Source organism: Carcharhinus amblyrhynchos, chromosome 14 (genome assembly GCF_965287045.1).
Source record: "Carcharhinus amblyrhynchos chromosome 14, sCarAmb.v2.hapA, whole genome shotgun sequence".
Taxonomy (NCBI): Eukaryota; Metazoa; Chordata; class Chondrichthyes; order Carcharhiniformes; family Carcharhinidae; genus Carcharhinus; species Carcharhinus amblyrhynchos.
This window is the reverse complement of record NC_137337.1, coordinates 5,815,382-5,841,091: the sequence shown is the minus strand read 5'-3', so window position 1 is coordinate 5,841,091 and position 25,710 is coordinate 5,815,382. Positions and strand designations below refer to the sequence as shown.

At 42.0% G+C, this 25,710-nt stretch overlaps 1 protein-coding gene across 1 annotated transcript in view; it reads right to left on the bottom strand.

The window, feature by feature from the left end:
- The window catches only part of ttc7b (tetratricopeptide repeat domain 7B), a 277,583-nt gene that overhangs the window by 179,867 nt on the left and 72,006 nt on the right, over positions 1 to 25,710 (bottom strand). Inside the window, exon 6 of the mRNA XM_080202203.1 lies at positions 2,319 to 2,397. Within this exon, the coding sequence (XP_080058329.1) occupies positions 2,319 to 2,397 (79 nt within the window). The remainder of the gene's footprint in view (positions 1 to 2,318; positions 2,398 to 25,710) is intronic.

Sequence of the window (25,710 nt, the reverse complement as noted above, 5' to 3'; positions counted from 1 at the left end):
ATAATGGTAGGAAGGACTATTACTTACATGGCGAAAAACTGCAGCATGCGACGGTGCAGAGGGACCTCGGGGTCCTTGTGCATGAGTCGCAAAAACCCAGCCTGCAGGTGCAGCAGGTGGTCAGGAAGGCGAATGGGATGCTGGCCTTCATAGTGAGGGGGATTGAATATAAAAGTAGGGAGGTCTTGCTGCAACTGTACAGGGCACTGGTGAGGCCGCAGCTGGAGTACTGTGTGCAGTTTTGGTCGCCGCACTTACGCAAGGATATTTTGGCCTTGGAGGGAGTGCAGAGGAGGTTTACTAGGCTGATACCGGAGTTGAGAACATAAGAACATAAGAAATAGGAGCAGGAGTAGGCCAACTAGCCCTTCGAGCCTGCCCCGCCATTCAATAAGATCATGGCTGATCTGTCTTGGCTCAGTTCCACATTCCCGCCCTCTCCCCATAACCCTTAATCCCCTCTCTTATCAAAAACCCATCAACCCGCATCCTAAAAATATTTAGCGAGGTAGCCTCCACCACTTCAACGGGCAGAGAATTCCAGAGATTCACCACCCATTGAGTGAAGAAGTTCCTCCTCAACTCCGTTCTAAACCGCACCCCCCTTTATCTTGAGGCTGTGCCCCCTAGTCCTACTATCCTTTCTGAGCGGGAAGAGTCTCTCCACCTCTATCCTATCCATCCCATTCATCATCTTATATGTCTCAATGAGATCTCCCCTCATTCTTCTAAACTCTAACGAGTACAAGCCTAATTTATTCAGCCTCTCCTCATAGCTCAACCCCCTCAACTCCGGCATCAGCCTAGTAAACCTCCTCTGCACTCCCTCCAAGGCCAAAAAGTTGAGGGGGTTGAACTATGAGGAGAGGCTGAATAAACTAGGCTTGTACACGTTAGAGTTTAGAAGAATGAGGGGAGATCTCATTGAGACATATAAGATGATGAATGGGATGAATAGGATAGAGGTGGAGAGGCTCTTTCTGCTCAGAAAGGACAGTAGGACTAGAGGGCACAGCCTCAAGATAAAGGGGGGGGTGCGGTTTAGAACGGAGTTGAGGAGGAACTTCTTCACTCAAAGGGCGGTGAATCTCTGGAATTCTCTGCCCGTTGAAGTGGTGGAGGCTGCCTCGCTAAATATATTTAAGATGCAGGTTGATAGGTTTTTGATAGGCGAGGGGATTAAGGGTTATGGGGAGAGGGCGGGAAGGTGGAACTGAGACACAACAGATCAGCCATGATCTTATTGAATGGCGGGGTGGGCTCGAGGGGCTAGATGGCCTACTCCTGCTTCTATTTCTTATGTTCAGTGTTCCCTGCAGTCCACAGAGTGTGGGAGATTCATTTTGAAATCCAGCTGAAAAAAAAAAGCAGGATTTACTCTGGTTTTCATACAAATTTGACATTTAGAATCTTTTTGGGAGAATCACCCCCATAGTGTCTTTAATTTAATGAACATTCCCATGGTATTTCACAGGAGTGCTGTCAGGTAAAATCTGACACTAAGCAACACAAGGAGCTAGTAGGAAAAGGGGTCAAAAGTTTCAAAGAACCAATGTTTAAGGAACATCTCAAGAAGGGGAGAGGAAGAGAGCTTTAGCGGGAGAATTCCACAGCTTGGGGCCTAGGCAGCTGAAAGCACACCCACCAATGGAGGACTCATTAAAGGGAGGGGTACAGAGGAGGCCAGAATTGAAAGAGTGCAGCGATTGGGGAGGATTATGGGGCTGAAGGAGATTAAGGAAAGCAGTAAAAGCAAGGTTATGGAGGGGCTGGAAAGCTGAGAGTTTTAAAATGAGGTATTGTTGGACTGTAGATCAGTAAGTACAGGGTGACGGATGAATAAAACTTGACACAAATTAGCTTTGTACAGCAGAATTTTGGATCAGCTCAAATTTACAGAGGATGGAAGGTGGGAGGCCAGCCAGTAGCCAGTGACCCATGCTGGAAATTGTGTGTGTGTTGGCTTGGCTAGAATATCATCCAAGCTGGAGCCTGCTGACACACAAGTTATGGATGAAGAAGAATTTGGGAAAGGTTCCAGAAGGCAGCTAATGCCCTTGGAACTCCATCCAGCAGCTTCAGAAGAGGAAGAAAACTAGAGATAGGGGAAAATAACTGGAACAATAAAAGGTGTAGTTACTCAGAGTTGTGAGGTACTGTCCATGTAACCCAAGGTCAGCATTTGGTGATTAATAACTCTTGCCTGGACTATCCAAGGGAAACAAGTGGCTACTTTGGAAGTTTTCAATTGTCACAACAGTTAGTTTAAATATTGCTTATCTGAGCATTTGCCTAATGCAGCAAGCATGGTCACTCACCATGCGCAAATTCTGCGTGGTCCTTGTTTCCACAGCTCGCAAGATTTCTCGAAAGCGAGTAACTCCTCTTGTCAAGTTTCTGTATAAATGAAACATAGAATAAACAACAGAATTTTACAAAAAGACCTATTAATAAATAAGCAAAGGAAGATTCGATTCTTAAATGAGTACAAATGTTTCTATACAACAGATCCCTTGGCCAGTATCAGTAAAACAACAATAAAGGTGTCGCACTGTCATAAAACCCAACTGGTTCACCAATGTGCTTTGGGAAGGAAATCTGCTATCCTATCTGTTCTGGCCTATTCGTGACTCCATACCCACAACAACATGACTGATGCGTAACAATACTCTGAAATGGCTCAGCATGCCAGTACTATAAAGAATGAGGACAAAATCTCACAGACCACTTGGCTGCAACTTTGGCAATGAAGCCACTAGGAAAACTGGTTTTTGTTGTCCATCCTTAATTGCCCTTAAGGTGGTAGTGACATGTGTTCATGTATTGATGTGTTATCTTCTGTCCCTTGATTCAAGGATGATGCCCATTAGGGTTGCGAGTCTCTGCCATGGTTTCTTCATGTGAGTGAACAAGCCAATTCTTGACCCCAGGGATCTATGGGTACATTGAGCAGTAAAAAGTCTGACAACACCGGGTTTAAGTCCAACCGATTTATTTGATAGTACACTCACTAGCTTTTGGGTTAGCCCCTTCGTCAGGTGAATGGAGAGTTCTGATCTCAGACAGAGCATATAAAGCACAGACAGTTGTCTGACAAATTTACTGGAGTTCTATGAGGATGTGTCTAGGGCGGTGGATAGAGGAGAGCCGGTGGATGTGGTCTTTCTAGATTTTCAGAAGGTGTTTGACAAAGTACCTCACAAGAGGTTATTGCAGAAGGTCGAGGGACATGGAGCTGGGGGTAGGGTGTTAGCGTGGATAGAGGATTGGTTGTCAAATAGGAGGCACAGAGTGGGGGCCAACGGGTGCTATTCGGATTGGCGGATGGTGACTAGTGGAGTGCCCCAGGGGTCGGTGCTGGGGCCTCAGCTTTTTACCATTTATATAGATGATCTGGAGGAGGGAACCGAGTGTACAGTGTCGAAATTTGCTGATGACACCAAGATTGGGGGAACGGCAAATTGTGCGGAGGGTGTGGAGAGTCTGCAGAAGGATCTAGATAGGCTGGGCAAATGGGCCAGGAAATGGCAAATGGAATTTAATGTTGGCAAGTGTGAGGTGGTCCACTTTGGTAGGAAGAATGGTAGGAAGGACTATTACTTACGGGGCGAAAAACTGCAGCAGGCGACAGTGCAGAGGGACCTCGGGGTCCTTGTGCATGAGTCGCAAAAACCCAGCTTGCAGGTGCAGCAGGTGGTCAGGAAGGCGAATGGGATGCTGGCCTTCATAGCAAGGGTGATTGAATATAAAAGTAGGGAGGTCTTGCTGCAGCTGTATAGGGCATTGGTGAAGCCGCAGCTGGAGTACTGTGTGCAGTTTTGGGCGCCGCACCTGCGCAAAGGATATTTTGGCCTTGGAGGGAGTGCAGAGGAGGTTTACTAGGCTGATACCGGAGTTGAGGGGGTTGAGCTATGAGGAGAGGCTGAATAAACTGGGCTTGTACTCGTTAGAGTTTAGAAGAATGAGGGGAGATCTCATTGAGACGTATAAGATGATGAATGGGATGGATAGGATAGAGGTGGAGAGACTCTTCCCGCTCAAAAAGGACAGTAGGACTAGGGGGCACAGCCTCAAGATAAAAGGGGGGCGGTTTAGAACGGAATTGAGGAGGAACTTCTTCACTCAAAGGGTGGTGAATCTCTGGAATTCTCTGCCCGTTGAAGTGGTGGAGGCTGCCTCGCTAAATATTTTTAAGACGCGGGTTGATGGGTTTTTGATAAGAGAGGGGATTAAGGGTTATGGGGAGAGGGCGGGAAAGTGGAACTGAGCAGCGACAGATCAGCCATGATCTTATTGAATGGCGGGGCAGGCTCGAAGGGCTAGATGGCCTACTCCTGCTCCTATTTCTTATGTTCTTATGTTTACAGATTACTGATTAGAATGCAAATCTTTACACCTAACCTGCTGTTCAAGTCTTAAAGTGGCTGACAATGTGAGTGGAAGGAGCACTGATCACAGGTTAAAGAGATGTGTATTGTCTCCAGACAGTACAGTAAGTGAGGTTTTGCAAACCCAGGCAAGTCACGGGGGTTACAGATAGTGCGACATGAACACAAGATCCTTGTTGAGACCGTCCTCATGTGTGTGGAACTTGGCTATCAGTCTCTGCTCAGCGACTCTGCGCTGTCGTGTGTCGTGAAGGCCACCTTGGAGAATGCTTACCCGAAGGTCAGAGGCTGAATGCCCGTGACCACTGAAGTGTTTGCCAACAGGAAGGGAACAGTCTTGCCTGGTGATTGTCGAGCGATGTTCATTCACGTTGTTGATCTTGTTGCTACAACAACGGATAACGTTTTTGTCTTTTCACTCCGCAGGTGGAGGTCCACCTCGTTGTCAAACGAGGGGCATGCACACGGTGGGTTGTGCGTGGGCTGCTCCTGGAGGTTCCGGGAGTGGCCTAGTACTTCGTGTCGGTGTGTGTGCTTGATCCTGGACCGGTAGACGGGCGCCGCAACAGCTCGGTGACTAGCACTGCTAGCTGTGCAGATACATGGATTTGGGCCTGTGTCTGTGGGAGTTTGTGCATTCTCCCTGTGGTTGCGTGGGTTTCCTCCGGGTGCTCCGGTTTCCTCCCACACCCCAAAGATGTGCTCTTAGGCTGATTGGTTTTACCAGATTGACACTATTCTCCCCTGAATCTGGCTAAGTCAGGGGTTCTATTTGTAGATACGCAGGGTAGAATAGGTGTAGGGTGATGCGGCGGCGCGGGCTTGTTGGGCCGAAGGGCCTGTTTCCCGTGCTGGGTTGTTCTTTGTTCTTTGTTAACTATCTAGCTGCAATGTTTAGTCCAACATAGTTGATTTTGCAGGAATTTGACTGGCATTCAGATAGCAAAGGTCGTCCCATGGTGCAGTTAGGTAAGAAGGTCCAGAATTTACACCTAACAACAATGATGGTGCCCAGGTCAGCACAATTTTCTATTTGGAGGGGAATTTACAAGTGGTGGTGTTCCCACGTCCCTGTTATCCTTTTTGTGTGACATGGTGGAGGTTGTACCTTTGAGAGGTGCTGCTGAAAGAAGTCTTGGTGAGTTGCTGCAGTGCAATCTGTAGATAATACTCACCGCAACACTGGTTAGTATAACAGTAAGACGCTGTCAGGCCAGGTTGGACATTAAGAATTCCAACCTGATGGTGCAGGAAGCAGGAAGCAGGAAAAGAAATTGTAGGACTGTGATGTGAAACCGACGAAGTAAATTTGGGTGCAATGCAGCATTCTTATTGCTACCTCAGGTAACATGGAAACCATACAATTTAAGCAGTATATCGACTTGATTAAATAAAAGCAGCCAATCAAGAGATCCTGCTTTTAATTGGCCATTTAGCTTTCAGGTGCTGGCAAAAGGAAAGAGAAAAGTCAGCCAGTTCAATTTTGGAAACTTATGGGAGTTCATCTGATAAAGAGTGTTGCAACATTATGTTGCACTGCTTGTTTGTGATAACTTAGTTTGTAATGTTTGAACAAAGACCGTCTATCTTCTTACACTGAACAGAATTTTGAGCCTTTCTACAAAAGTAAGTAAGGCCAGAAAACAAAAAAGCCAGTTACTGGTTGTTCCGAGACTTTAAGCATTATTCTTTTCCCTTGAGTTTGTCCACTGATCGTTGTTTTATTATTTTACAGCACTCTGTTAATAAAGGTGATAGGAACGTAGTGGAATTTGAATACAAGATCATCCCACACCCAACATGTTTTATCATTAAATAAATTGCAGGTTGGTTCTGAATCTAATCTCCCCTGTTCCACTTCAATGAGTAAAATCAACAGAAGTGGTTTGATAACCCTGAACTGGAATAACATTATCATCAGACAAATCACTGTGCAAAGAAGTTCAACACACTCTGTACAGAGCAAACACTGCTGAGACCCCATGCAGGTTTCTATCCATACTCCTTTTTGTAGTTCTTATCATCTGTTTTGACAGTTTTGAATCAGTCCCATTAGCCAGGATTTGGGTTTTTCTGACAATTTTTCTTTTTTTTAATGTGTTTCTTATCCCTTCAGCTACCTATGGTGATTTTATATGGCAAGTGTTCTGTATCATATTAAATTATTTCTTTTGAACCCCACCCAGATCTTCTCGTGTTACCCATGAACAGACTTTCTCAGCTTACTGTGGGCAGTCTCCATCTCGTGGTGTTGCAGTCAGCTCTACCTAGGTCGAGTCTGTTTGTGCCTAGCAATATGAAAATTAAAATTCCCCATTGAAATCACTCTGCCTTTGCTACATGCTTGTCTAACCTCTTCATTTATGCAATCTACCACTTCACAGCTGCTTCCAAGGGGCCTATACAGAACTCTCACTACAATCTTAAATGATAAATCTATGAGGATGTGTCTAGGGCGGTGGATAGAGGAGAGCCGGTGGATGTGGTGTTTCTTGATTTTCAGAAGGCGTTTGATAAGGTGCCGCACAAGAGGTTATTACAGAAGGTCAGGGGGCATGGAGTTGGGGGTAGGGTGTTAGCGTGGATACGGTGATTGGCTGTCAAATAGGAGGCAGAGAGTGGGTGTCAATGGGTGCTATTTGGGTTGGAGGTTGGTGACTAGTGGAATGCCCCAGGGGTCGGTGCTGGGGCCTCAGCTATTTACCATTTATATAGATGATCTGGAGGAGGGAACCGAGTGTATGGTGTCAAAATTTGCTGGTGACACCAAGATTGGTGGAAGGGCAAATTGTGCGGAGGGTGTGGAGAGTCTGCAGAAGGATCTAGATAGGCTGGGCGAATGGGCCAGGAAATGGCAAATGGAATTTAATGTTGGCAAGTGTGAAGTTGTCCACTTTGGTAGGAATAATGGGAGGAAGGACTATTATTTACATGGCGAAAAACTGCAGCATACGATGGTGCAGAGGGACCTCGGGGTCCTTGTGCATGAGTCGCAAAAACCCAGCTTGCAGGTGCAGCAGGTGGTCAGGAAGGCGAATGGGATGCTGGCCTTCATAGCGAGGGGGATTGAATATAAAAGTAGGGAGGTCTTGCTGCAACTGTACAGGGCATTGGTGAGGCCGCAGCTGGAGTACTGTGTGCAGTTTTGGCCGCCGCACTTACGCAAGGATATTTTGGCCTCAGAGGGTGTGCAGAGGAGGTTTACCTGATACCGGAGTTGAGGGGGTTGAACTATGAGGAGAGGCTGAATAAACTAGGCTTGTACTCATTAGAGTTTAGAAGAATGAGGGGAGATCTCATTGAGACGTATAAGATGATGAATGGGATGGATAGGATAGAGGTGGAGAGGCTCTTCCCGCTCAGAAAGGACAGTAGGACTAGGGGGCACAGCCTCAAGATAAAGGGGGGGCGGTTTAGAACAGAGTTGAGGAGGAACTTCTTCATTCAAAGGGTGGTGAATCTCTGGAATTCTCTGCCCGTTGAAGTGGTAGAGGCTGCCTCGCTAAATATATTTAAGACGCGGGTTGATAGGTTTTTGATAGGCGAGGGGATTAAGGGTTATGGGGAGAGGGCGGGAAGGTGGAACTGAGACACGACAGATCAGCCATGATCTTATTGAATGGCAGGGCAGGCTCAAAGGGCGAGATGGCCTACTCCTGCTCCTATTTCTTATGTTCTTATGATTTTCACTTTCTTAATGTTTTCCATAAATTCTACATGTTGCCTGCTTATCTCTTGTTATATTGTCTCATCATTGAAAACAGCTCATATTTAATCACCAATTACTGTTGTCCCTAACTTTTCTTTACACTTTGTAGGCTAATTCTGGTCCTAACGGTCTTGCAGCTATATCTCAGCAATGGCTACTATGTCTGTAATTCATTCAATTTGTTTCCTTTGCTACACATGTTTGTATAAAGGATGCTTACTTGGATCACACATCATAATCTGTACTTCAACTCTCAACGCTCCATTGACTATATAATTTTCCTTTCTTTCTCCTGGTTTGAATCAATTTGCATCCTATAGTTTTCCCTTTACCTGTAGTGCCCAAACCACAATTTAGAATGTTTTGCTTTGAAAATATTAATAACAATATTGATTATTAATAATAAGACTTTTCCACCTGAGCATCCCTCCTCCTACTTATTAACTTAAGGTCCAATGTTCATTATATTTATCATTTCCAGACGGACCCTGCTCCTAGCCTCCATCGTAATGATACAGTCCTTTCTTGTACCAAGACTGACATCAGTTTCTTCAGCCGTGACAATTTATTGTAGTTTTGGTAATAATCCAGGGATTTTGCCCTCAAGTCTTGTTCTTTAATTCAATTCCTCATTCCTGGTACTTTCCCTGTATTGCTGGGCCCCATTTGAGATGTCCCTCAAACTGGGATCAGGTGGGTAATATACCATGTAGGACTCAGAAACTTGTTCGCAGAGAATGTTATTTTCCCTTAGTTATCAAATCCTCTAACTTACTGTTCTTTTTTCTCCTTCTCTCCTTAATGGACAAACTGCTCTGAGGTAGAGGTCAGCATTTTGGCTTTCCTTTTGACATTCTTTACCCTGATCCTTACAAGTAGAAAGTATTTTATATGTGAGTATTGCTGTTAAGAGAGACATTTTTTGTCGAAGCTTAAATAAAAATCCCTTTTCCGCTATTCTCTGCTCTTTATTGCCAAATAAATACTTTGTACTTGTTGAAAAGGATCTGTTTGTGCACATCCACCTTAACTGGGTTCCCCTGTCTCTGTACACCATAATTCACACAGCTTCGATTTGAACCTACACACATTAATGAAGTGTCCCTGCAGCCTGGAGTTAACCGTTCAGATACTCCTCGTCCTTCTTTATTGTCAGAGAGTTCCCAACTCACCGAAGATGAGCGGGTCCAAAGATGCGTGGGTTAGATTGATTGACCATGCTAAATTGACCTAGTATCAGGGGGATTAGCAAGGTAACTTTGTGGGGTTACGGGAATAGGACCGAGGTGGGATTGTGGTTGATACAGACTCGATCGGCCAAAGAGTCTTTTTCTGTACTGTAGGGATTCTATGACTCACACCCCAGCTCAATATCTCTGAGCAAATGAGATCAGAAAGAGATACTTTCCATAGATGTGACCCTATGGGACAGTCTTACTGTCAACTAACTCCAGACACAACCTGCTCTGCAATATCTTAGTCTGAGTTCCTTATCTCTACCGCTTAATTTCTCTATACTCTAACTTGCATAAAATTTTAAATATTTAGTGCATCAAACCTACATGAACCACTAAAGACTTAGCAGCAAAGAGTAGTCGCTCTTCATCTGCACTGAATTCCTATTTGCACCAATTTCTGTACCCTGTTTACAATGCTCCCTGATTTGCACCTACACTCTGCTAATCACTGAACACCATCTCTCCCATCAGACCCTCAAGTTACTGTCACTGCTCAGTGGTCAAGTCCAAATGATTCGTACACTGAAAACAGACAAAACAGTTGCAAGATCACGCCATCATTTCCATTGCCACTGACCTTTTGTATGCTGAAAGGAGAAATGTTCACAGATCTATAGTCATCTGTACCAGGATAATGATATCACTGTTCAGTGCGGGAACTCCCGTCTCCCAGTGGGACTAATTTGATTGTTGCAAACCTGATATTCATTGTAAATACCACATACATATAATGATTAAATCCCACCGTATGTGAGCCATTTAACTACCTGAATTGCAGACAGGGAATTATTACAAGTGAGCAACTTTAAAAATCTCCTCTGTGTGCTTGTTATGAATAAAACTCATTTAGCTAACAAATCAGTTCAAATGCTCGCTTATCGTTGTCATCTTCTAGCAGTAACATCCAGTTAGGTATTTTACATATACAGCAGCTGGAAGAAGCAAGCTACATGACACCCATTTTCCAAAGAAGAGACATTAGGTCAGGATAATTAGCAGCGAATACTTAAGTCAAGTCTGTGCATCAGATTCCTAACATTTTACAGAATAATTAATTATCTACTGCGAAATTATGGCACGTAGTTTCTTTACTTGAAAAGTTTAAAAGTTTAAAGTTTATTTTGTTAGTATTACAAGTAGGCTTACATTAACACTGCAATGAAATTACTGTGAAAATCCTCTAGTCGCCACACTCAGGCGCCTGTTCCGGCACATCGAGGGAGAAGTTAGCATGGCCAATGCACCTAACTAGCATGTCTTTCAGACTGTGGGAGGAAACCGGAGCACCCGGAAGAAATCCACGCTGACACAGGAAGAACGCGCAAATTCCACACAGACAGCGACCCAAGCCGGGAATCAAACCTGGGACCCTGGCGCTGTGAGGCAGCAATGTTAACCATTGTGCCACCCTCAAAAAAGAATGATTGCCATACTAGGAGAAAGAGCAGGGGGAACAGAATTATTTGGATAGTTCCTTCAAAGATTTGACACAGCATGATGGGCCAAATGATCTAATTCTGTACCATGAAGTACGCACACATCATTCAATCTCTTTAATTATTAAAAATCTTATGTCTTCCTAAATGCCATGGTGTCTGCAAGCTTTCATGCCTCTCAGTATGATTTGTCATACTTGCTAACTTTTCTCATTCTAAATTCCTGCTTCCATGTTTTCTATTTAATTTGTTTGTGCTGCCTTTTTGTTAAGGAACGAATCAAATTTCCCAAAGCACTTTTTGAAAGTAAGTTATTTGTCTTTTTCCCCTCAATAACTGAAATTTCTAATGTCCAGAAGAAAACATTAATTAAACTAAAAAAGTTTCACAATAACTTCATTAATTTTATCAATAGCTTGTGTGTCTTTTAATATCTTAAAATATACGGACTTCTAACAAAAGCTATAACTCTATTAATTGAAGACTGGTCCTGTATAAATTCAATTTCCCAGGAGTGTACCCAAGCAATTGTCTGCTTACGGAATTATTTGGCCACAACACACCCCCACCCCTCGTTTTCTAACAAGACAGTGTTGGTTAAATTTGAAGAAAAGCCACAGAACAAATTTCAAAAGCTTTACACAGGAAAATTTGTACCAATGGTTTTGTTGTGATTTTTTTTGTCCCTTACAAAAACACACTCTTTCCTTGACCTGCATTCAAAGCTCTACTACTGGCGAGGTATAGCCCACCACTAGGTATTGCTCAAAGACAGTGCACTCTGATTGGGTCTCTTTTCGATGAATCTGCCTTCCATTCATCTCCAATCCACACCACAGTACAACAGTGACATGAAAGATTGGAGTGCATGTGTATCTGGGTATGTAGGGATTGAGTAGGTATCAAACCTCAGCTGTGATTCCTCAATCAGACAAGCTGTTGACACTTACTGATAATGTTCAAACATGAACCACAGTCATTTTGACAGGGAGGTGAATGACATCCAATGCCCATGAAAATATATCCCAGTGCAGATCAGTACAGGAGGAAATTGGATAGCTACATGCATTTGGCTTTTTGTACACTGCAGAGTTGGTCTATCCTTTAAAAAGGGCATTTTAAACATCAATCACCAAAAAAAAATAAATGAAATGAATAGTGCAATCTTGGTTCAGTCTCTAAGGTAGGAATAAGACAGCTGTTGTATTTACATAATGTTTGGTACTGCTGCCTTGAATGCTCATAGTCTTTCAGATAAACATTATTTAGAAGGCACCCCCGGGAGGAATATTTCTGTGGACACAATCCTAGATCTAAGAGTTTGGATGATGAACAATTTAAAGAATTACACTTCTAGAATTTAAAACTGTAACAATTTTACTGGGTAAAATCCAGCTTGTGTATTTTACTATTCCAAAAACCATGCAAACCACACACCCAGCATAAACTGGGTCTTCTGAAAATTTGGTCTTTCCAACTTTGTGAATAACCAGGTTGGAAATAAAGAGTAGTAGAATAGAGCTTGAATAATGTAAGGAGATACAAGAGGGGTGAAGGTATTCATGGAGGAGAGAACAAGTTGTCAGGAAGCTCTATGAACTGGGTGGATGAAAAAAACTGTTTGAAAATAATTTAAGAACTTTATAATCAAGATTTGTACACACATCACTTTAGTTTGTATTTTTGCAATAAGAAAGATGCTTGCAATTTTTGCCAAACATCTATAGTTGTCTAACCTGAAATTCCTAACCAGTTGTTCATCCAATTACTTTTGAATGAATTAGTCAATTTTGGCTAGAAGTCAGTTACAAACGTCCACTGTTTGATGGAATCAACCACATTCAATTCTTCCGATCTCTAGTTTCACTGATGACTGATTTTGTACTTGTGGCCTACCGTTCGATGGTCAGAGTCAAGGCCAAAGGGCAGACTGACATCTTCATTGCTGTTGTCTCAACATATTTTAAAGACATCTTTGGTGCTCTGTAGAAATGGTTACTTTGAAAATCAAAAGCTTGCATTTGGAAGTTTCAGCCAACAGATTGGCTCATTTTCTACCATTTGGTGATTTTTGGTTGCATATTCAGTGGAAATCCTACCCTAGAGCTTCTCCCAGTACGACTTTGAAATCAGCTGTCAATAAGTACAGGGGAACAATATGGAAATGCTTCTCTCTTTTGCCTCCCTTGCTATGGAGAAGTTCCTGCAATACAAATAGAACTAAACTGGTATTTATTATATCCTGGGTACAATTGTTAAGTTTGTTAAGTTGTGTCCTGACAGGAATACAACTTGCATACCATTTAGACACTTGCATAGGCAGGAAACAGAGGGATTAAGACAACAGAGAAATAAAAGGTCTTTAGTTTAGAAAGGTGTCATGTGTTGGCGCAGGCTTGATGGGCCGAAAGACCTGTTTCTGTGCTGTACTGTTCTCTTTGTTCTTCTTTGTTATGTCGAGCCACGTTCCAGTTTGAAAATTCACCAGTTTATACTGTTCTGGTAGCAATTCCAAGACAGCTATGCATGGACAGTTTTTACAATGCCACATTAGTTCTTACATGCCTGGGCACAGACCTTCCCTAATGTCACGATGACAATGTTAAAATCAGATTGCTGACCTAACAGTTCAGGCTGAGAGCACAGTCCTCTCATGACGAGGACAAAAATTCTAGCACTGAAATGTAAATTGATGATTAGAGTCACACAGTACAAATATCTACATTTCAGTCATGTGCAAATACTCCACTGACCCAGTACAGTGGTACCACATAGAGAAATGAATATTAGTATTATGATCAAGTTGAGAATCAAAATGTGGTTGATGGCTTTGCCATTTTCTTTACATTCTCCAGTAACAGAAGGTCACTATCGAAATGAAAAGCCGTATACTGTACTGAGGGGCAGCAGTGCCAGATTCATTGCTTTAACGAAGATGGTGTGAAGGAGACAAATATGCCCCATCTCAGCACTGGAAAAACTATCAGTGTGATGGATTTCATCTCTCACAGATCCTTCCCCAGAACAAAGATGTGCAGCAGCAGAAGCACAGACCAGCTACCCAGCTAATGTACAAATGGTGGGATTTGGGTTGAAATTGAGCCAATTACTTTTATTTGTGAAAGCAGAAAGGGGAGAAAAGAGGCCTATCCACCACCCCTTATTTTAGACAGGAGTCTTCTTTAAGGCTGCTAAACAAGTAACCTAATTGCTGAAAGGTTTAAAATACAAATATTTAAATAACCAGAACTGAGGGATTTTCCAACTTACCATCTCCTTTCCCACACTTCCCCTCCCCACCCTTTCTCACGCCCAGTCACAGTCTCCCTCTCTCCTTTCCCAACCGCTAACTGCGGCGATGTTTGACACTAGTGATTTAATTTCCAAGTATCAAACTGTTAGGTGGAAATTGCCAGGTGTCTGAGCAGATACTGAACAATATTAAGATATGAAACCTTGGTGCCAGCCAAAAGCTTGTGTTCAAAACTCAAACATGGCAAATTGTGAAATGAAATTCAACAAGTCTGACCCTGGAAGCTGCTAGCTTGGTACAAAATTGAACTTGGTTCTCTCACACCCTTCAGTTGAGGAAAAGTTCAGACTGGCTTTCATGTGCCTCCAAAGAACAAAGAACAGTACAGCACAGGAACAGGTCCTTCGGTCCTCCAAGCCTGCGCAAATCATGATGCCTGCCTAAAGTAAAACTGTATGCACTAACAGAGTCCATCTCCTTCCATTCCCATCCTATTCATGTATTTGTTTAGTTGCCCCTTAAATGCCACCACTGTACCTGCTCCCACCACCTCCCCGGGCAACGCTTTCCAGACATTCACCATCCTCTGTATAAAAAACTTGCCTCGCACATCTCCTCTAAACCTTTCCCCACACACCTTAAATCTATGTTCCAGTACTTGACTCTTCTGCCTAGGAAAGAGTATTTGATTATATCCACTGTGTCCATGCTACTCAAACCTGTAAACCTCTATCAGGTTGCTCCTCAACTTCTGTTGTTCCAGTGAGAACAAACCAAATGTATCTAATCTCCCCTCATAGCTAATACCCCTCCAGACCAGGCAACCTCCTGGTAAACCTCATCTGTACCCTCTCCAATGCATCCACATCCTTCTAGTGGTGTGGCAACCAAAATTGTACACAATAGCCCAAATGAGGCCTAACTAAGGTTCCAGTCCCACAATATATGGTTGACTCTTAATGCTTTGTGACAAACAGGCTTGGATAATATCACCCACAACTCAAGAACAGATATTTACTAGAAAATGCAGTTACATCTCAAAGTGGAATTTGGTGGGGATATGAGGGTGGAACCTCTGTTACTTAGTGAAGTAACCAAGCAGTGTAATCAGCAGGATTGTTGATATAGTTATTGTGGGAGTTTGAGAGATGGAGAGTAGTCAATGAAAAAGGAAAAAGATTCAATTACAGAGAGAAAACTGCAAAAATAATTAACAAAGTCTGAAATGAGTGATAAAGTAAATGGTGACAAGCACATATTGAAGAGAGGAAGGGTCTCGGATGGATATTAAGTTAAGGAATGTGTTTGAGAGGGGTGGTAAAAGAAAGACACAGAAAGAAAGCATGCAAACATACGGGCAAGAGACAGAGAGGATTGCAATTTTAATTCATCACTAATTTCAGCACCAAGAGTTTAATCCATTCTAATTTGAAACTGGGGACATTTGATTCTCCATCAATTTTCAAATCACAGAACAGTTTCATCACTAACAGTATGTCAGGAGGAACAGTAACATTTGAAGTAAGTTACCAGGAAAGGCAACTGAAGCATACAGAATGAGTAGGTTCAAAAGACAAATCAATGAATTGTTGGAATTGAAGGGTAAAGTGACAAGTTGAGTAGATTTTGACAATCGATATGCTTGTTGAACTAATGGTTCTTTTGTCGTCCTTCTTACATAAACCTTTCAATTTCCAGAGCTGCATGATAGCGTGTCATAGATACGGCTGCCTTCATACCCTGCTCCTACTGGTTAACGAAGACAGTTAACAGATTTATTCCAGATCTCAACAGTGGAATGGTCCATTTTGTGTCCATTCCAATTTGAGCATCTCTTCCATTCGTCTTTAATTTATTAACCATTTTCCAAAAAGCAAATTTCAAGGTAAAAATCCGGGATGCCGCAAAAATTTGATTAGGCGCCTACATTACAAAGGTGACTACACTTCAAGCGTGCTCAAAGGCTGTAAAGCACTTTTAGACATCCTGAGGTCATGAAATATGCTTTAGAAATACAAGCTCTTCTTTTGTAATGAGATTGAATGAACTATTGACATCTGATGAGAGTTTTCTGTGAGTTTCTCCACAATAGATATGTTTGCTGCTTTCTTGGATTATGTTTCACAAGTGTTTCAAGAGCTGAGCGCTCTTGATGAATAAGCCTGCTAACCAAGCTGTACAGGTGTTGGGGTGGATTGTTCAATCCATCTTTCTGACAGAAGCCATCTCATTTATATTTCAAGCTCTCCGTCTCTCTCTCTCGCTGCACAGGTCAAAGATCTTCACTGAGATCATTCTTACATGGTTTATGGCATAAATCACAATTAGTATCAGGATAGAGGCAGACACGAACCTCAGGCGTGTAACAATGTGAGGTTTAATTACATGAAGAATCATATAATTAGCACTGGAGCCAACAAAAGTGCTTAGTTCAGCAATTCCAGGCCAGCTATAGGGATTAATGCTGTGATGTTTCACACTTTCCACCTCATCAATATAACAAGCTACTGCCAAACACAAAGCATCATTGACCTGAAATTCTGGGTGGGATCTATGACTATTCATGTCAGCGGAATTCTCCTGTCCTGCTACAATGCATGTCTGAGCACAAAATTCTCCATCTGGTCTCGCAGCAGCAGTTGGACGTGAACGGTCATTAACTCTTCTTCCCTCCACAGATACTGACTATTTCCAGCATTTTTGGTTATCATAATAGCGCACATAAATTGTTTGATACAAAAGTGTTTGAGGTGAACCACAGTATTTAAAATGAACTAACTGAAAGCTAACTGAAGGACAAAGTCTGTTTTCTGAAAGGTTAAGTTTTATTTAGGATTGGAAAAAAGGATGCAATATGGGTCTGCTCTGACGAAGGGTCACCTAGACTCAAAATGTTAGGCTCTATTCTCTCCCCACAGATGCTGTCAGACCTGCTGAGATTCTCCAGCATTTTGTTTTTGTTTCGGATTCTACCATTAGCAGTATTTTGTTTCCAGAATGCACTGCAGCTTTGTCAATAACATTTTTATATTTTAGGCAAGTTTTCTTTCCAAGGAAACCAGGGCCTGAAAGGTTCTTTATAAATGCAAATTCTTCCTTTGTAATGAAACTGACCTGAACTCTGATAGGCTGGTGAAATTTAATCTCGCAAAGTATGAAGTGATTCATTTTGGTGGGAAGAACACGGGGAGACAATAAAAAACAAAGGGGACAATTTTAACAGATACAATTTTAGGGGGCTATGTGTACAAATTATAAAAGATGCTAGGGAAGGTTCAGAAAACAGTTAATCCTAAATTTATAAATAGTGGCAAAGAATACTAAAGCAAGGAAGTACTGATGAACCTGGACAAAACACTAGTATGGCCTCAACAGAAGTATAACACCCAGCAATTCACCGATCTCCTTTATCAGCACCTTTTAAACATGTGACCTCTATCAACTTGAAGATCAAGGGCAGTAGACCACCGACAAAGTTTTTCTCCAAATCACTTACTATCCTGATTTGGAAATATATCATCGTTCCTTCACTGTCACTGGGCCAAAACCCTAGAACTCCCTCCCTAATAGAACTGATGTTCCATGGACTGCAGCGGTTCAAGAAGGCAGTTCAGCACCACCTTCTCAAGGGCAATTAAGCATGAGCAATAAATGCTGGTCTAGCCAGCAGTGTCCACATCTCATGAACGAATAATAAAAAGTTCTGCGCACCACACTTTAGGAAAGCTCTGAAGGCATTAGAGAGGGTGCAGGAAAGATTCACGAGAATGGGTCACCAATCTGAAACATTAAATCTATTTTTCTCTCTCCACAAATGCTGCTGGACCTGCTGCATGTTTCTAGCAATTTTTTTCAAAGTTAAAGTTTTAAAGTTTTGTTTATTAGTCACAAGTAAGGCTTACATTAACACTGCAATGAAGTTACTGTGAAATTTGCCTAGCTGCCACAGTCCGGCACCTGTTTGGGTCAATGCACGTCTTTCAGATTGTGACAAGAAACCAGAGCACCCGGAGGAAACCCACGCAGACATGGGGAAAATGTGCAAACTGCACAAAGACAGTGACCCAAGCTGGGAATTGAACTCGGGCGGAGAGGCAGCAGATTTTCTGTTTTTATTTCCAATTTCTAGCATCAGTAATATTTTGCTTTAGTTTTATAATTAATTTTCAAATGTAGCTACTGTTATAAATGAGGGAAAATGGCAGTCAATTTACAGACAGTAAGCACTCACAAAAATGAGACAACTGACTAATTGATGTGCTTTTGGAGATGTTGGTTGAAGGATAGAGTTGAGGGTTAATTAAGGACAGGTGATTAATGACTTGGGTTCAAAACATTGTGCATTACTAAAAGAAGCCAAGATAGGGAGCTGAGGAGTTCCACAGTTACGAAAGAATGAGTCAGAAAGCCAAAGAGTGAGCCTTGATTTCAAAACAGCGAGGTTTAAAGAGGCAATATCTGCAGCCGTGCTGAAAGCAGTAATGCGGTACAACAGGTATAAGACAGAGTGCTGCCTTTCTGCACTTTCTGCAGAATCTTGAGCCACAGATGGATTGACATAATAATGATGCAGAAAGCTGCATTGCACCAGCTTGATCTTGGTTTATCCGATTAACATGCAGATTGTATCGTCTGTATGAAAGCAGTTTGGGTCCAAAATTTATGATCAAATAAGAGTCACCTGACTCCTCAGATTCACCATTTCTTGGATCACAAATCTTAGAAACTAAACCTAGTTTCACTTACTTGATTCTCCAGTGATATTTCTGACACAAATACCCGTCGACATATCTTTTAACCTGCAGAATCTGAAGTTGATTGAAAAATTATTGAGTTAGCATTAATTTTCTTTATACTGGGAAAGAAGACTTGGAAGGAACTGGTAGGCTAGTTATTAATAAATGTCATGTGTAATTATTTTCTTCAAGACTACATGTGCTCTAACGAAGGCTATTAAAGTGGATCTGGAAGCTGCCTTTACACTACAACTGCAGAGTCAATGCAAAGCAATCTTGCTTGCTTTGATTTGATTTATTATTATCACATGTATAAGTGAAAAGTATTGTTTCTTGAGCTATACAGACAAAGCATATTGTTCATAGAGTACACAGGGGAGAAGGAAACAAGAGAGAGTGCAGAATGTAGCATTACAGTCATAGCTAGGGTGTAGAGAAAGATCAATTTAATATAAGGTAGGTCCATTCAAAAGTCTGAGTTGGTTGGTACATGTCCTCAGACATCTGTATCTTTTTCCCGGTGAAAGAGGATGGAAGAAAGCATGTCTGGAGTGCGTGGGTGCTTGATTATGCTGGCTGCTTTTCTGAGGCAGTGGGAAGTGTAGAAAGAATCATTGGATGGGAGGCTGATTTGCGCGATAGACAGGGCTATGTTCACAACCCTTTGTTGTTTTTTGCAGTGTTGGTCACAGCAGGAGCCACACCAAGCTGTGATACATCTGGAAAGAATGCTGACCATGGTGCATCTGTAAAAGTTGGTGAGAGTCGTAGCTGACATGCCAAATTTTCTTAGCATTCTGAAAAAGTAGAGGGTTGGTGGGCTTTCTTAACTATTGTCTGGGCAAGGGGAAGACCAGGACAAGTTGTTGTTGATCTGGACACCTAGAAACTTGAAGCTTTCGACCGTTTCCACTTCATCCCCGTTGATGTCGATAGGGGCATGTCCTCCACTACACTTCCTAAAGTCGATGACTATCTCCTTTGTTTTGTTTGCGTTGAGGAAGAGATTATTGTTGTCGTTGAGGAAGAGATTATTGTTGTCATACCATTTCACCAGATTCTCTCTCTTCACTTTGTAAATACTGAAGTTACACTGGAATAAAGTGAATTGTAGAACTGAGAGAAAAAGGATAATCTTCACTTGGCAATGATGGAACCACCTAGTTAGCCCTTTACTATTTTATCTCCATATTTCTAAGCCGCTATTTTTTAACCTACGTTGTCAAGAGAAACAGCAATAAACTACCTCGTTATCAGACTCATTGGGAAAGAAATGTTGTTGACTATGAGCAGAAGAACTGTAGCGTCGGGCAGACTGGATTCCAACGCATTGCTCCTTTGAGAAGAATCTAATATCTGAAGCAAGACTGCCATATTGAAAGTGGGAATGATTTTGAGAGTAAACTAAAAGAGAAATTGCAAAAGAAGAGGAAAGCACCAAGCAAGATGATCCGCCACATCTAATGTACATTTTTATTCAAAACAATCAGCACATATTTTATCCCCAATGTTGAAGTAGATGTGGAGGAGCATTTGTGAAATGTGCATTAATGGCAGCAGATCTGATTGCCAAGGTTCACTGTGATGCAAAATCTTTGATGATCATATGTGAGAAATGAAGCTGTGGCCAGTTCTTTCTGCTGAAGATGGGAAAGATGACCATATACATAGCAAGTGAGCTCCAGGGTCCAGTCAGAGACCTTCCAAACAGGAGGTGCAAATGAGTCACTGTTCATGTCCATCAGGGAAATTAAAGCTTCAGGAAGCACTAAACCTAATTCACTGAATTCTTCACTGGGCCTGGGAGTCTGGCTGAATTCTTCACTGGGCCTGGGAGTCTGGCTGAATTCCGCACTGGGCCTGGGAGTCTGGCTGAATTCTTCACTGGGCCTGGGAGTCTGGCTGAATTCTTCACTGGACCTGGGAGTCTGGCTGAATTCTGCACTTGAACCTCTAGTTCAGCTACTGGTGAGCAATATTGCTGCTGAGTGCCACATTTATTGTGATGACTGTGATCCACCTGATCTCATCTCCTGACAAGTCAATTCTATTACTGAAGAAAATGGAATTTACCTGTTCAGTCTGGTAGCTCATCTTGCTTCCCCATGTCTCTCTAAAGATACAATGCAGTTAATCCCTGACTTTTATCCTGTGCTGTTTGAGAAGAATCTTTCAATCTTGTATGCGATATGGAACATTGCAGACACAGAATATTAATTGTCCTGAGTTTTCAGTTCAACGTGCCTGTTTGAAGCTGACATTTGCTGGCAAGGATTGTGAATGGAAATGACGGTGATGTCAGGTGTTTAATGAATTATAACCATAGCAACTAATAGATTCATCTCATTCCTCACTTTATTGTTCTTGTGACATTTTCATTTTGCCCCATCCAATGTAAATAATCCCACCTCTTAGTCTGTTCCACAAGAAGAGGTAGTCTGCACTGAGGCCTTTCACTGACCTTCTGGCCAGCTAATGAGAGGTGCATGATACCATCTGGGCACAGCCAGAACAGAGTAAGAAGTCTCACAACACCAGGTTAAAGTCCAATCAGTTTATTTATAGTAAACCCACAAGCTTTCAGGAACTGTCTGGAACTTTCCACACACCTGACGAAGGAACAGCATTTCCGAAAGCTTGTGGGTTTACTATCAAATAAACTGGTTGGATTTTAACCTGGTGTTGTGAGACTTCTTACTGTGTTTACCCGAGTCCAACACTGGCATCTCCACATCACAGCCAGAACTGCATGCTCCACCCAGTACCTGCCTACAGTGTGTAGCTTAGACCAGGAGCGGAATGGAGTAAGGGTGGGGTGCAAGAAATGAACCTGTTTACTTGCACAGAGCATCACTCCTAAATGCTCAATTCATTTTGCTTCTCAAATATTTTTCATCACCCGTTCAATCAGTTCCCAAGTCAGGACTTCAATCATCTCTGCAGCTGGGTTACATCATATCAAAATAAATCAAATACTTTTATGGATGGTATTGGATTAAGAGCTTGTTTTGGCCAGAAAGCCTTTCCAACATTCGTCAGCCATGAGCTATGCCTCTTTAATTTTTACGTACCGCTCTCTGTAGACTGAATAATTCACAACAGAGCTTTAATAGTTGAGGGACATCCAAGCTAATGGTGCAATAGGTACGGATTTATAAATAACAAACTCTGAGGCTTGCTAACCTGTGTATGAGAGAGCTTGTGTGTTATCACTAATGTGCAATGCTGTCAAATTGTTCTAAGGAAACCAGCAGTTAGGGAAGGGATATTTGATCAGCATTAAATAAACATGCTATGTTCATGCTAACTCCGGAAAATGCTGAAGTGCTGTTGTGGAAACAAATGCTAAACAAAAGACCTATTGAGATTCCAATCCATTTCCCAACATCGGAATGAACCATTTTTGCTCTCTCTCATCTGATGAGCAATTTTAATTATTTATACCGTTATTTGAAACCGACCATTCAAAGTTATTCTGAAATACTCGGATGAAAGGTGCCAACTTGAAATGTTAACTCTGTTTTCTCTTTCTAGAATCATAGAACTCATAGAAACCCCACAGTGCAGAAGGAGGCCATTTGGCCCATCAAGTCTACACAGACCACAATCCCACCCAGGGCCCTACCTCCACATCCACCCACTAATCCTTCTAATCTACACATCTCAGGACACTAAGGGACAATTTTAGCATGGCCAATCAACCTAATCTGCACATCTTTGGACTTCTAGAGATGCTGGACATTTTTAGTGTTTTCTGCTCAGATTTCCAGCCTTCACAGCATTTTAATTTTGTAATTGCTAACTGGTGTCTTTCAATAATAACATTAAAAACTAAAGACATTAACTCTATTGGATTCTGGGAGATGTGATGATCACAAAGCACGCAAAGTTTTTATACTGGTATCTGTGGATCTGAAGAGGTCCGAGAGGATTTCAGAAAGTCCCCAAGGTTATCATATTTCTGGACATGCCAACAGATTTGACTATTGGGTCTTCCAATGGTTTCAGTAATTTTGTGTAGAAGGTGGTGTTGAGCCATCTTCTTAAATTGCTCCAGTCCATGTGGTGTAGGCACACCCACAGTACTGTTAGGGAGGGAGTAGCAGGATCCCAGCACCAGCGAAGCAACAGCAATGCATTTCCAAGTCAGCATGCTGTGTGTCCTGGATGGAAAATTGCAGCTGGTTGTGTTCCCACAATCCTGGTGCCCTCATTCTTTAAGTGGTAGAGGATTATAGGTTTGGAAGGTGCTGTTGAAGGAAACTTGAGAAGCTGGTACATCTTGCAGATGGTACAATCTACTGGTTAGGGTGTCAATCAACTGGCCTGCTTTATCCTGGGTGGCGTTGGGCTGTTTGAGTGTTGCTGGAGCTGCACTCTTCCAGTCGAGTGCAGAATATTCCGTTACACTCCTGACTTGTGCCTTGTAGGTGGACAGGCTTTGGGGAGTCAAGAGGTGAGCTAGTCTTTGCAGGAATCCCAGCCTCTCAAGTGCTCTTAGTAACCACAATATTTATAATTTAAGTTTCTGGTAAACGGCAATCTCCAGGATGCTGATGGCGGAGGATTCAGCAACAACAATGCCATTAACTGTCGATGCACTCATAACACAATGGACAAACTGATAGCGCACAATGAAGTAAGTAAGTATAATCTGATAGCCATTATCAAGAAATGGTTGCAGATCAACAAGGATTGTGTTCTGAATGTTGAGGATTATGTGATGTTCAATAAGAACAGGACGTTAGGTAACGGTGGAGGGATAGTACTGCTAATCAATGATGACAATGGTGCAGTAGTTAAGAGATCTTGGTTAGGAGATCAGGATGTAGGTCTCCTACATCCTGAATAGTTGGGGAAAGAAATCACTTGTGGGAATGGTCCATAGATCCCCCAACAGTAACCACAATATAGGATAAAGTATTCAAGAAAAAAATATTGGGGCTTGTGATAAAGGGACGATAATAATCATGGGTAACTCCAATCTATATATAAACTAGAAAAATCAGGTTGGCAGTAGTGGCCTGAGTGAGGAGTTCATAGAATGTTTTTGAGATAGTTTCTTTGAGCAGTATGCACTGGAAGCAACTGGAGAGCAATTTCTGAAGAAGGATCATCTAGACTCGAAACATTGGCTCTATTCTCTCTCCACACAGATGCTGTTGGACCTGCTGAGATTTTCCAGCACTTTTTGTTTTTGCTTCAGATTCCAGCAGTATATTGCTTTTATATTTGCAGGTTAAATGAGACTTGGTGTGCAATGAGTAAAAAGCACCCTAGGTAACAACAACCAAAAAAAGATTGAATTTTACATCTAGTTTGATTTTTGTATTTTAAACTTAAATAGGGGAACTACTGGATCATGAAAGCTTAGCTAGATGAAGTGAACTGGGATATGAGGCTATAGGATAGATCAGTAGAAAGGCAGTAGAGACATGTGGCCACACAGTTCCATCAGTTTGCTCAAAAAACATTCCAGTAATAGCTGTAAATCATGAGGTGGAAAGGGGAGGGGAACTTGGTGAAATAATCATTAGGGAAGCAACACTGAGCAAACTGATGGAGCTGCCTGTGAGGTGACAAGACTCCAGATCCTGATGAACTTCATCATAGGGGGTTCTACCAAAATTCATTAGATTTTGGAAAGTTTCCATCAATCTGGAAAGTAGCAAAGAAAGAAGGAAGCAGAAAATTGGAAACCAAAGATCATTTGGCTTGACGTCTGTTGAGGGGAAGGCACCAGAATCGATCATCAGGATTATAGCAGGGCACTTAGAAAATCTCTCAGCAATGAGGAAGAGTCAGTATTATTTTGTGAAAGGTATATCATGTTTAACAAATTTACTAGAGTTAATTGAAGGTGTAACATATACTGTGGATAAAGGGGAGCCTGTAGATGTACTGTACTTGGATTTCAGGAAGATATAAAATGCCACATCAAATAAAAGCACACCACACCAAATCAGAAAATAAAAGCTCATAGCATGGAGCATAACATATTAGCTTGGATTGAAGATTAGCTGGTTAGCAGAAAACAGAGTATGCATAATCTTTTTCTGATTGGCAGGATGTGATGAGTGGAGTCCTGCAAGAGTCTGTGTTGAGCCCTCAACTTTTTACAGTTTATATCAAAGATTTAGATGAGGGGAGTGAAGACATGGTAGCTAAATTTGCAGATGACACAAAGATGGGTAAAGTATGTTGCAAAGAGGATAAGGAGGTTGCAGGAGGAGGTTCTAGGTTGAATGAGTGATCAGAAATCTGGCAAAACAGCAAAATGTAGGAAAATGTGAAGTTGTTCACTTTGGCAGGAAGGAAAAAAACGCAGAATATTATTTAAACAGAGACTGCCGACAGAATTCTGAGGTGCAGGGACATCTACATGCTCCAGTGCATTGCTCACAAAGTTAGTGTGCAGGTGCAGCAAGTAATTAAGAAGGCCAATGGAATGTTATCCTTTATTATGACAAGAACTGAATTTGAAAGTAAGGATGTTACGCTTCAGTTATACAAGGCATTGGTGAGACCGCATCTTGAATATCGTGTGAAGTATTGCTCTCTAAGGAAGAATGTAAGTGCATTGGAGGTGGTTCAGAGGCAGTTTACTATATTGATACCTGGAATGAGCAGGTTGTCTTTATCAGCAAAGGTTGGACAGACTGGGCGTGTTTTCATTTGAGTGTAGAAGAGCGAGAGGCGGCTTGATTGATGTATAAAAGCTCCTGGATGGTATTGACAAGGTGGATGTGGAAAGAATGTTTTCTCTTGTGGCTGAATCTAGAACTAGAGGGAGCTGTTTTAAAATTAGACGTTTCCCTTTTCAGACAAGAGATGAGGAGAATTCATTTCTCAGAGGACTGAGAGACTTTGGAATTCTACCTCAGAAGGTGCGTTAATGCATTTTTTTAAAGAGAGAGTTAGATAAATTGTTTAGTAAATGAATAAAAGAT